The 13673-nt window shown below is 43.1% G+C and overlaps 1 protein-coding gene across 4 annotated transcripts in view; it reads right to left on the reverse strand.

Moving 5' to 3' along the window:
- Positions 1–13673, reverse strand: part of LOC128734546 (DDB1- and CUL4-associated factor 5) — a 35153-nt gene that overhangs the window by 3351 nt on the left and 18129 nt on the right. For all 4 annotated transcript variants that reach the window (XM_053828813.1, XM_053828804.1, XM_053828822.1 and 1 more), the window contains 2 exons: positions 7802–7982; positions 5956–7736 (listed from right to left, as the gene is read on the reverse strand). In XM_053828813.1, coding sequence (XP_053684788.1) covers positions 5956–7736; positions 7802–7982 — 1962 coding nt within the window. The remainder of the gene's footprint in view (positions 1–5955; positions 7737–7801; positions 7983–13673) is intronic.

The raw sequence follows: 13673 nt of genomic DNA on the forward strand, positions 1-13673 counted from the left end.
AGCAAATGGAACCAAATTTGACATGTGGAGGTTCTTGAAGGCACGATTTTTTTCTATGCTGTACTGAGACCCCTCAATCCTTTAACACCCAAGCAGCACTATTTGTTGCATGAAGGGTTACGCAACTATAATTGGAACATTCAAGTATGGTAAAAGTTCGCATCAGTTACCTTTATCGAACTGTTATGTGATTGAAAAAGCGCAAGAGGTGGAGCCTATATGCAACCAATTGTTACATAGATGTTTTATGAAACATCAATGAACGTTATCTATCCATTCGCGACTACGATACTAAAAGAGATTTTAAGCCTGTTCGCACTCCCACGAAATCCTATGCCGCGTTGTCAAAACTTGCGTGAAAACAAAAACAAAAATACTTTCTTCTCTTTTTTTCCTCGGACAAAAACCAAACAACTATGGGCAACTTTGTAATCGCAAATTATGTTTAGCGGGAACCGGGAAACAAATTTCCTCTCTGGTCTCCAAGACGAAAATTATTTACATTAATATCCTTAATGCGAAACAAAACTTTAGTTTTTTGGGCCTATTATGAGCTAATCTTCATGCCATTCAAAATTTATAGTGCGAAATATAATTTTGCTTTATGTTATCGTGAAAGTTATTAATTTCTTAATTTTCAAGTTTAAAGAATTAAACCAGCCAGATTAAGAATTCGTTTACGATGGAAAAATGCGGTGTAAAATCGAACTAAATACTGTAATCAAATAATATTTCAGTAAATGCTATGGATTCCTGATGAATGTTCGTGTAATTATTGTTAAAATAAAAACATTTCTTCGTTGAAAAAAATTTTTCATAAAAATATGGCGGGATATAATGTTGCATTGATTGCATTTGTTTGATACATTTTATTTAAAAATATGCCGTAATCAACATGATGCAACATCATGTGGCATTATTGTTTAGCAATGACATTATAACACGATGTTGCGATGAAGTTTCATGTTACTAGATATAGACTAATATATTTGTGACAGCCAGTAAAGTATTGGATAACCTGAATCTAACGTATAAATAACATGAAGTTGCTTATTTGTTGCGTGTTTCAATACTGTAACCGGTAGAGTTTTTTGCAATTTAAACAAGACTTAATAGCAACATGGAAGATGTTTCAAGTGCTTGGGCAGGGGGGGGGTCCTATAAAAATGAAATATAGATCGAGAACTAATAACTCTACAACTCTTCCATAAAACATTAGTCAACAACAATACCACTTGTAACACTAGATGGTTCAGGGTGCGACCCGCCGTCGGAAGCGCCGACCACTGCTGGGGGAGCAGTCCCCAACATCACCACTGTCTAGGTTTATTTATTTTCCTTGCTCTACTGACCTACTTTCCATCAGTCCGGGGGTCCGAACGAGCGACAGCGAGTAAGGAGAGGATCACCCCCGCGGAATCGTACATTCCACAAAAAGGTTTTCTGTGAAATATTTAAGCGCTATCCACGTTATTTTATCTGACTAAGCATTGCATTGGGGGCCCAGTAAACCATTTGGTTTGTATATATCGATTGCAACTGACGTATACGAAATTATATCTGAACGAAAAAGTTATATTTCACGTGTACTATACGTACGCCATCCAAATTGATCATTATTTAAACAGTAAACAAACGGTAAGACATGAGTCATAAGAACATAGCCAAACTCTTCCGTCCGCCGCGATGCACAAGCACCAGCACCGTCGATCGGCTGCACATTTTATGCTGACCACGCTGCTGGTGGTCCGGCATCGAACTGTGTTCGGCAAAGGGTCACATTACAAGCATTACGTACATAGTGCAATTGAACAATTAAATATATAGAACCTTTTTTCGATACCCGCTGTCTCGGTAGTCTATCTCGTTTTAACATTAAGAAACATTGTAAAACAAGAAGTATCGATTCCAAAATATCGATTTGTGATGATGTCACCATCGCCACAATTCGAGTATAAATAGAACAGTCTTTGAATAAACGAATTGAATTGATTCCTATCCATCTTTAAGCTAGGAAGTTTTTAATGCGCCCCCTTGGCCTTCCGGACCTAAGAACTGCGCTAATAGATGACATTCCGCTTCTATTGACCCCCTAGACCTTTCGGACCCATGGGCTGTCATTAGAGAGCTTAGGCCCTGCTGGCAGGAATCTGTCGCGCTACGACAGTCGCGAATAGTCCGCCTCGTTACGCACGCAAAATCCGCGAGTGAACAGCGGTCTGCGTTATAGTCGGGATGATTTCCATTGATATCTTGATAGAAGACAGTGCATGTTATAAGCGGAAGGATATCAGAGGAATAAGAAAAGTCATACGTGCAGAGTCATTAATCAAGTGGCAGCAGAAGTGAAATGCAGCGACTGGACGCGAAGACTAATACCGGTTCTCTCAGTCTGGGTAAATAGAAAGCACGGAGAAATGAATTTCTGAATGAAATTCGACAGATGGAAGCAGTGCTTCGATGAACACCTCAATGGCGAAGGCGCAGAAGGAGGCGGAACGGAAATTAACCTAGAAGTGCCCATGGAAGATAGTAATGTCCTAGCACCTGATCTCCAAGAAGTCAAACGAGAAATCGGGTTGCAGAAGACCAATAAAGCCGCTGGGAAGAACCGCCTATCGGCAGAGCTTTATAAACATGGCGGAGAAACGCTAGCAAAGGCTCTACACTGGGTTATTTTGAGGATTTGGGAGGAGGAAAAGCTACCGGAGGAATGGATGGAAGTAGTGGTTTGTCCCATCTACAAAAAGGGTGATCGGCTAGACTGCTACAACTATCGTGGTATTACGCTGGTAAACGCCGCCTACAAGGTATTCTCCCAGATCCTGTTATGCCGGTTGTCACCGATAGCACAAGGTTTCGTAGGGAATTCAGGCGGGTTTCATGGGGGCTCGCGCAACTACGGACCAAATTTTTACTATCCGACAGATGTTGCAGAAATGTCGGGAGTACAACGTGCCCACGCATCACATCTTTATTGATTTCAAAGTAGCATACGATACAGTCGATCGAGACAAGCTATGGCAGATAAGGCACGAACACGGTTTTCCGGACAAACTGACGCGACTGATCAGAGCTACATTGGATCGAGTGATGTGTTTCGTACGCGTCTCTGGGACACTCTCGAGTCCTTTCGAGACGCGGCGAGGGTTGAGACAAGGCGACGGTTTATCCTGCATGCTGTTGCGACGAGCGGGCATCGTAACGAGAGACACGATTTTTACCAAGGGTAGCCAACTTCTAGGCTTTGCAGATGACTTCGATATCATAGCTAGAAACTTGCGCCAGGCGACCAGGCGGAGGCAATCTACGCCAGACTGAAAGCGGAGTCTAGGAGAATTGGGCTAAAAATAAATGCGTCGAAGACCAAATACATGAAAGGAAGAGGCTCAAAGGAAACAAATGCGCGCCTCCCACGGACGGTAACCGTTGACGGCGACGAACTAGAAGTGGTAGAGGAGTTCGTGTATTTGGGATCGCTGGTGACTGCGGACAACAACACTAGTAAGGAGATCCAGCGGCGCATCCATACGGGAAATCGGGCCTACTTTACCCTTCGTAAAACGCTACGATCAGGAAGCTAACAATGTACAAAACCCTTTCTAGACCGGTAGTTCTCTATGGACTTGAAGCCGTAACGCTGCTCACGGAGGACATACGCGCCCTTGCCGTGTTCGAGCGGAAAGTGCTGCGGACGATATTTGGCGGAGTACAAACTGAAAGTGGAGAGTGGCGGAGGCGTATGAATTACGAGCTACAGGCACTGCTTGGGGAGACTCCCATCGTGCATCTAGCGAAAGTTAGCAGGCTACGGTGGCCCGGACACGTCGTAAGGATGCCGGACGACAGTGCGACGAAAATGGTCCTCTTCAACAACCCCACCGGCACCAGGAACAGGGGGGCCCAACGTGCACGATGGCTCGACCAGGTCGAAAGTGATTCTGATTCGCGACTTCTGAGACAACTAGGAAATTGGCGATGAGTGGCCCAAGATCGAGTTGAAGGTAGCCGAGTGAAACAGGACGAGCCGCCCCGGCTCTATGCTGAGGAAGAAGAAATGAATTTTTTTCAGCCAGCCTTTTAAAAGTTTTTTCTCCTGGATAAAAAAACGTACACTGCCCTGTAAGTAGCAAGTGCCTGTATGGTTTCGGCCTTCCGGATTAGATTAAACTTCTCATTCGGTTGTTTGACTGCAACAGACGAAGGAAAAGGCACGATTCGTGTCTAAAAATAATTCATCCCGACAGTTTTGGGATGTTTGAAGTGCGTCGCACGCTCAATAAAACGGGTTGTGTAGTTTTCTTTTATTTGGTCTGCTGTGGTTCAAAGGTTTGTTTTTTGTTCTGGCTTTTGTAGGGTTTTTTTGCCCTTAAGCCCTAATTGCATTATGGTTATACATGTAGTATAGGCTAAATCTTCGTCGGATAACATATTCGGTGTTATTTCTAAGGTTATTATATTTTGAAGCCCGTTAAACGAAGGTTAACAAATACCTGTGGTTCACAGAGCCTGGGAGGAGAAGCGGGTCCGAATCACAGCTTGGATAAAAGTGCGGTACACAACTTTTTAACGCTTTTTCATGCAATTGCCCTGCCAACTAGTGCTGAACCCACTTATGCGTATCCAATCGTAGCAACCCTGTTGCAAACAGAAAAAACTTGATCCTTTGTTTGTACTACCACTGAATGAAGAAGTTGGACATAATAAGGCAATAAGGCTCCGCCTCGGTCCAGGTTATGCCGAGAGATCACTAGAGGAGATGACCCAACTGAAGACAAACGTTGTACCGAAGACCGCCAACCCTTCCAACGTTTCACAACTGTGAGTGGAGAACCTATCCTTTCATCGGCAATTATAGCTATCAACAATGGAAACGTATGGTGTTTTATGTACGGTTATTTCCTCTTTGCCAAAAATATCCGTCAATTAAGGTGAAGGTCGTCAGAGTCCAGTTGCTTTCTTACTGATTTCAGTTGTACTTGTTGCCACTATCGTTTTGTTCAGAATAGACTTGCTAGTAATAGGTAATAACCTATTATGAACAATTATGAAACGTAGAATCGCGTATCTATTTTTGCTGTTGAACTAGATCCGACAGTAATTCTATCACATAAAATGTTGTTTACGGAGAATTTTATTATCAGTGAATTTTATTATCAGTGAATTTTATATGTATGTTATCGACACTCTACGACCTTTAATTTAATAGCAAAAATAATTGGTTAATTTCATGCTCAAATGTTTACGTTGGCATCACTCCATATAAACGTCCGTTCCCTTGGCAACGTACAACAACGACGGTCGCGGATTCGGAATTGCAATCGAAACGAAGTGAAGTTTTTCCTATCAATTCAAGTGAACAGTTTGGGCAAAATCATTATAATATCTTACTAAATAACTGTTCGGGTGGTAAATTAAAGTTTTCTGTGCCTCAAGTTAAGCTTCTTTGCGAGTGATGTGACGAATGGAACGGTCGAAAAAAATGAATGAAAAATCGACGGCGAAAAAGTGAAAACATAGTGAAGAATTTTAACTGGGCAGAAATCTCAATATTAAGTGTAATTTATGCCCCAAAAAGTAATAGAACCTATAGAATACAATGTTTAGTGCTTTGAGTTGCAAGATCTTATTACGGCTAACAGGTTTGTTAAACTGATTTTATTTTTTTGTGATGGTTTCCCAAGTCTATGGGGACATGTTGGTACACTGAAAAAGGGAAGGGAAGGGTGCCATACTGGCTGCCATAAATGTGCTCTGACGTGTCGTTAAAAACAAGACTCCATGCGTCTCCATTGCATTCTCGCTACTTTGTTTCTTTAGTAAATTGTATTTCAAAATCGAAAAACTCCGCATTTCTGAATTTTTGATATGCAATATGAAATTTCTCTCTTTGGTCTGCACACCACGAAAAGACAAAACAAGTGAAAAATAAAACAAATAAAATAAAATACTCACTTCTTCCATTACCGGTCAATCCAGTGCTGGTGCTAGGGGTATCCATACTGACGTAGGTACTGCTGCTACCACTTCCGCCAGCGGCGGCATTGGCCGTACCTCTCGTTCGTACCGCATTGCACAACCCACTCGGACCGGCTCCGTTGTTGTAGCAACTGCTACTGCTGCTGCCTCCGGCAGTAACACCACCACCACCACTGGCGCCACCCAGTCCAAAACTGCTCGGAAAACCGCGCGAAGTCGACGGCATATTGGCCAAACTGTCCTCACTTAGTTTGAGCTTTTTCGCGGCCGAAGGTTGCTGCGCCTGTTCGCTACTGTCGTTACCTCCGTCGTCGTCGTCATCCGAGCTGGATTCCTCTACCCGTGTGCTAGTGTTGGAAGAAGACGGTGTTCCCTTCGATTTCCGCCGGTACGTCCGGTAGACGGCCAGGTTCAGATTGGTGGTCTGCATGCGACGTTTCTTCGTCGACTTTGACACCTCCGAATCGCTGGTCTGTTCGTGCGAAACCGGACAGCGCTTGTTGTATTTGCTGGTACTGAGCCGGCGATTCCGCTTCCCGATACCTTTTCGGCTGGTCCGAAGAGCTCCCAAACCCGGACGCTTTGGCTGATTGCGCAGTCCGTACTTAGCCTTCGTTATGGTGCGTCTGTTGGTGGCCCGAGCATTGGCGGCGGTTTTCAACGCTAGTCGCTTCAAACGGTTACGTTTCGTAGCGATTAGATAGGCAATTCGATTGCGATACTTAGTGCGCTGAGTCACGTCTCCCCGGCGAGCCGGTTGCTGGCCACGCATCGGGATGTAATTCTGAACCGACTCCGTGTCGGAAGTTTGCGTTGTGTCCGGACGAGAGGACTCGTTCTCGTCGGAGCTGTGCTCCGAACTTTGATCCGAAGTTTCACTGTTCCACCCTTCAATCTCCTGCTGAACTAGATAGTCAAAGAAAGCCATCATCCGAGGATCCTCCGTCGTCGACTGATGACTATAATCGTGTGTCATATTCAGTGAAATATACTCCTCATTAGTGAACACTTCCCGGGGATTTTCCGGTCCCGTAGCCTCCTCAACCAGACTACCGCGCCACGAATCCAGCTCGAACGGAGTCCACAGCTTAACGATCTTTTCCACCCCGGACGAAGCAATCACACACTTCTGCGGATTGTACCGCACCTGATTCACAATCGACCGATGCCCGTACAGGACCATCTGATTCCGATCCACCCACTGATCGGTATCGTTCACGTCGGCATCCGTTACGCGCCAAACGTACAGATTGAAATCGTCCGATCCGGACAGTACAAACTGATCGCGCTCCCCGGCAAAGCAGCAGCTTTTCATCGTACAGGAATTATAGTAATCCGGGTGATAGAACTGGCAAACCGGTTCCGGCGAAGCCGTCGAAAACAGAATCGGCGGCAGGCGCCGTCTCAGCGCCAACACCTGCGTTCCCAAACTGTTAAACCGAACGCTCATACAGCTCTGGGCTGCGTTCTGGCCTCCATACCGGATGGTGGGCATCTTCGGAGCGCGCAAATCCCACAGGGCTGCGCCCTCCTTCGCGTTGGCGGTCACAATAAAACCCGCATCGTACGGATGATGCATCACGGCATGATACGGCGAACGGCACCGCGAGACGCACATCACATCCGAACTGTCCCGCATGTCGAAGATCAGTATCTTACCGTCCTCGCCGGCCGTCGCGAACAGGTCATCGTTGGAGGGATCGATCGACAAACCGTACACCGGTTTGCTGTGCAAAAAGACGTCCACCGATTCGCGACTAAAAAAGAAACGAATCACAATTAGATTAGCAAATTTCTTAAATTGACGGTCACAGGAACTTACGTCTGAATATCGTGTACGATGACGACGTCATCGTTGCCGCCGGAGAAGATGCGCGTGTTGCGCGAGTCCATCCCTAGGCAGAAAATGTTGCTCAGATGTTGCTTCTGCATCGATACCGGGGATTCCTTTTCCAGAATGGATTTGTCGACGTGCCATAGCAGAACGCGCCGATCGTCTCCGCCTGTTTGAGAGAGAAAAAGCGATCCATTAGCGTTGGGATATTTTAAGACTTATCTTTTGAATCTTTTAATTTATTATTTTGAATTTTGAATTAATTGAAATACGGAGTCTGATGATAGTTAGAAAATACGTTCTTTAGACACTGAAAAAGCGATTACTTGGTCCAGCATACAACAATTGTGGATTACCTCGTGGCTTTGTGATATTATTGCTAAACAATGAAAATAGTAGAAGTCCCAAAATATTGCCTTGGGTGACCTCGAAATTATTATTAAACCATCTAGATTTTGACGTATCCAACTTCATAGAAAATTACGATTCTACCCATCCTTCTATCGTGACAAATACTCCAGGTTTAGTACATTAAGCCCATGATCGATATGATTGACTGCAGCCTTCAAATCAGTGTATACAGCGTTAAGGCAGCTCCGATCGTACGTATTAGATCAGTGATGGCCAAACTGCGGCCTGCAGGCCGCATGCGACTCTTGAATAAGGTCCTTAAGACCCGCGCACTAGTTTGATGGATGGTGGACGGGAACTATAGGTTGAATTTATTTATGTCAGTAGTCATTTCGAGCCGCGGATCTATTGAGGAGATTTAATTTAACCCACATTATGCTTATACCGTGGCCACGACTGTATTAGACGGTCGTAAACCTTAGTGCCAAATTTAAACTTTGTATCGAAACTAGAGCGAAACACACTAGAGCTGAGATAGATACAGAAATACTAGGGCTGTCGAAAACAGACTTCACCGTCCTAAGCAGCTAGAAAGAACGGAATCCCAGCCGAATTTCTATAAGCCGGGAGCGAACAGCTATATTGTGCAATCCATCAGGTTGTACTTAAGATACGGCTATCCTGACTGAGCAGGAACTGTGCGTAGGTGATTGGAAGGTCTCAGATGCATTTCACAAAAAGAACCATCGACTCGAATGCAGTGCAGCAATTATCGAGGCATGACTCTCCTCAATTCTGCAAACAAAATTATCTCCCGCATCTTGTTTCATACACTGGCACATACCAGCGCAGGTTTCGACAGGGACGCTCTACGATGGATCAAATGTTCATCTTGCGATAGATCTTCGATAAATTCCGGCAATTCGATTTGCAGGCCCACCATTTGTTTTTTTAGACTTCAGGGTAGTTATTCAGTTAAACGAAATGAGCTGTGATAGATTATGCTTGTTTAGATAAAAAAAACTAACACAACTAATTGAGATTGATAAATTTTCCATGGAAGGTACCTAATTATATTTGCTTACTTGCAAAAAAATGCTACGCCCTTGCGAGCGGCCTTCCGGCAATTAACCAGAACATTCGCCATGGCGGACAAAAACATGGTGTAGGCATGTCAATTTTCGCGACAAAATTTTTGGAGTAGATCTTACGCTTCAGGTTTGCCCAGAAATTCTCGATGGGACGCAGCTGGGGGACGTTATTCGGGTTCGCCGACTTCAATATTCAGCCGCTCCATCTCCTCCAGTAGTGGACCGACGCCAGATCCAACCAGAACACCACGTCTTTGCCCTTATAATATTTCTTGATGAACGAGGCAACTTCCGGTAGGCACTTCATACTATCAATTTTCCCGTTACGGCATGTCCGGAGCGAAAGAAGAGGCATCCCCTGACATCCCCTTCTCGCTGATTATCAGCTACAGTAGCACCTTCGTGAGGAAATTGGTGTGTGAAATGGACTTAACTTCGGAGCTCACTTCCTTCATGGGGTAAGTAAAATACAAAGTGCCCTACCAGTCGTTGCCATCCAGGGTGAGATACGTCTCGTCGTCCACCACCACCGCCACGTCGTGATTCACCGGGAAAATCGTCTTGACCACCTTATTCAACCACTGCCGCTGCGTCATTGCCTGTAGCTCCGAGACCAGTTAGGAAGCGGCAGTCCCGCGCTTCCTAACATGTCTTGTCGCTCAGGGTCGTCGGCCGTCCTCTGGCCGATGCTCTGATTGTTGTCCAAAAGTGCCGCACGATGTCCGTTTTCGACGCAGCAGGGTACCGTTCTTTGAACGGGCACACTTCTGAACGGAGTAGCGTCACTATTTTCGACATCACGGTTAGTTCGACTGATAGAGCTGTCAAATTGTTTCTGCTGACTCATGGATTACTATGATTGATGCTGCATGGGCAGTTTCGCCAGTGCATGTGAAGGTAAACCCATAGAAAATCGGCAATTTCTGTCCATTTTTTTAATGCAAACGTTACATCCAGTTGTTTACAGCATCTCCCCCTTGAGTATAGCCGGTACGCATCAAACCACTGGGGTTGTCTTCGAACTCGCGAGGATCGCAGTGAAATGTGAGGTACTACTGCTTCACTATCAGCTGACTACAAATCGGATAAATTGTGAGCAGCCGACAAACACGACGAACAGGATTTTTAGAAAGCTAGGACGAAGCATCTCCAGCATCAAAATATATTCTCACCGAAAGTTATCATTCTCACTGGTGTTATGAGACATTCCTTTGTCCTAATATTTTGTTATCGTGATACATTTTTGTTGCCATGTATGTTTGTTTTATAGGCAGAGAATAACTGGTTTATCGCTCTTCGTTTTTGTCGGTTTTTTCTGCGTATGAACAATAATATTTTGATTCCCTGCTGCTGCTAGAACTTCGATTTCACAATTGATTGGAATGTAACTGAATCATACACCCATTCTCGATCCAAATATTGCACATAACACTTCCAACTTGTTCGATAAGTTCCGATAGATCCTTAGTGTGTAAAGTATCGACAAAACGTTCAACTTGACCGTTCGACTGTGGGTGATGGGGAACAGTGCTGACATCGTCAAAACCATTTCCGAGGCAAAACTATGTAAACACTGCACTGCTGGACTGTGACGCCGTTGTCGCTAACCAACGTTGTCGCTGTCTCTAGCATTCCCAGTCATGTGAAGAGACCATGCCGGATAGAGATCGTGGAGGCAGACTTTGTTGAACTGGTTCTTACGACTTCGATGACCAGGAAGCTATTTGCTTCTAAAAGGGCAAGCATAGTCAATGTGGACAAATTACCACGAGCTTACAGCTATAGGCCACGGTTGTGGCAACAGCTTAGGTGGGCTGCTTGCTACGGTCTCACAATTACGAAATGCATTAAGGGGGGGGGGGGGGGACTCTACTCTGCAAGACCGAAAAATAATAGATTTTCGTAAAAAATTTTCAGATGCTAGAATTATAGTTAATTGATGGGGATGGTATTTTGGTTATTGGTTAAAGTATATTTGAAGATATATTTTGTATTTTTTGGATACTAAAATAGTGATTCTGATTATAATGCTGGTGGCAGGTGGGCGCGTGAATGCCCTCTAGAAAATAGTTCCTTGCTGGCGGTACGTGCCGGGAACCAACGGAGTATCGTAGAACGGATTTCAAGGATGATTTTGAAGCTTAAGGTTAATACCTAAATTGTTACGTAGCGGTTTTTGAAAATTCGAAAAATTACCAAAATGGCGGCCATTTTTCCAAAAAAAAGATGTTTTTTCATCAAAAATCGCCAATTGAAAGCTCATAAAAATTGAAAAATTGAGATATCAAAAAACGGCTACGTAACAATTTAGATTCAGATTCATTTAGTGTTCAACAGCTATTTTGCATCTATTGGAAACAACCTAGCAGTTACACTTCCAAAATCGAACTTTGATTTTTCGAAGCCTGTGAAATGTGTTAATAACTCGATTTTTCTTAGACCCACCAGTGTCAACGAAGTTACAATCTTGATTAGTCAACTTGATGTCAGGAAAAGTAGAGGGCATAATATACCAACAGACTTAGTGAATGCCAACTCAGTTCGGTTTTCTGAGATTATTGCGAATATTTTCAATAAAATAATAGAATCCGGGACTTATCCTAATATCTTAAAAATCGCCAAAGTTGTTCCAGTATTCAAATCTGGCGATACTGGTGACCCCTCTAACTATCGTCCAATTTCAACGCTATAAACTTGTAAGCTTGCTAGTAACGCTAACGCTTGTAAACTTTTTCTGTGCTAACAATATTTTGTACAAATTTCAGTATGGCTTCCGGGAAGGCTGCGGAACATCAACTGCTATTATAGAGCTGATCGATAAGTTAATATATGAAATTGATCAACAAAAATCGTAGGTGGCTTATTTATCGACCTAAAAAAGCATTTGACACCATAAATCACGAAATCTTACTACAAAAGTTTGAGCGTTGCGGAGTAAGAGGAGTCACTAACGATTTGATTAAAAGCTATCTAACAGATCGGAAGCAATTCGTAGGCATAAACGGTGTTCATAGTACCTTGCGCCCGATTAATATCGGAGTTCCGCAAGGAAGCAATATAGGTCCTCTTTTATTCTTAATATTCATTAATGATATGGGAAATTTAAAGCTTCAAGGAATACCAAAACTTTTTGCGGATGATACAGCATTGATCTATCGCCGCAGTAATGTTCAGTCTATTGTAAATGCCATTGAATCGGATTAATCAACACTCACTGAATTTTTCAACGGTAATCAACTCTCTTTAAATTTGTCAAAAACAAAATACATGATTTTTCACTCGTCGCGTAAAAAAATCTCCCAACATACAGATCCATGCATCGGCAATCTGAATATCGAAAACGTTACAACTTTTAAATATTTGTCTCTCTTGCGACACGCATATTAAGCATGTATCGAGCAAAATTTCGTCGCTATGTGGTGTCATGAGAAGAATTCGCAGCTTTGTGCCTCGCGAATCATTGCTTAAATTTTACTATGCATGCATCCATTCCATATTGCAATATTTAATTGCTGTCTGGGGCCACGCGGCCAAATCAACACTCAAAAGAATCCAAACATTGCAAAACAGGTGCGTAAAAGTAATTTTTAACTTACCTCATTTATTTTCGACAAATTTGCTCTACTCAAGTTTAGATCACGAAATTTTACCCTTACTGGGACTGCGTGATTCTCAAATAATCATGTTTATACATAGTTCTCTACATAGCCAAAATTTTCACTGTAATATTGCCTTCACCTCTAGGGTTAACCCTTTATTCTAATAACCTTTGGCAACATTCTCAATGATTTTAAATCGCTGAATTTGTAAAAATGGTAATTTATGAATCACTTTTATGAAGACAAATCTTGGTTTTTGAGTGTCAACAGTAAATTCGGTTTAAATCCGTAGAAAAACCAGTTAATAGGAAACTTTTTGGATGGTAATATTCAGTTTACGGCGTTTTATGATAGATTATGCGGATTTATCCAAAAACTTAGAACCAATATTCGAGAACATGTTTTTTGGGCTTAACGGGCTGCGGCAAACATATTGCCACCAACGTTTTCCGCTAGACGGGCAGTGGCAACTATATTGCCACCAATTTTTTCAAGTTTTTCGGCAATTTTCTCAACAAAAAGAATATAAATGAATTCTACCGAATGTTAACATTATGTTTCGCTGAAGTTTGTGTTATTGCCACGCGTAGTTGCCACGGCTTTATAAAGGGTTAATTATTCTCACACTGGACATGCAAATGAAATACTGAGAAGTAGAGCTTCTACGAACTTAGGCTCATCGCGTATCACAAATTATGGTCCCTTGAAGTATAATTCGATTCCCAACGAAATTAAGTCTATAACTAGTAATACTCTCATGAAAAGCAAGTTGAAGCAGTATCTTTTAATGAATGTAAACGAATATATCATGTAACGTGT

Source organism: Sabethes cyaneus, chromosome 1 (assembly GCF_943734655.1).
Source record: "Sabethes cyaneus chromosome 1, idSabCyanKW18_F2, whole genome shotgun sequence".
NCBI lineage: Eukaryota > Metazoa > Arthropoda > Insecta > Diptera > Culicidae > Sabethes > Sabethes cyaneus.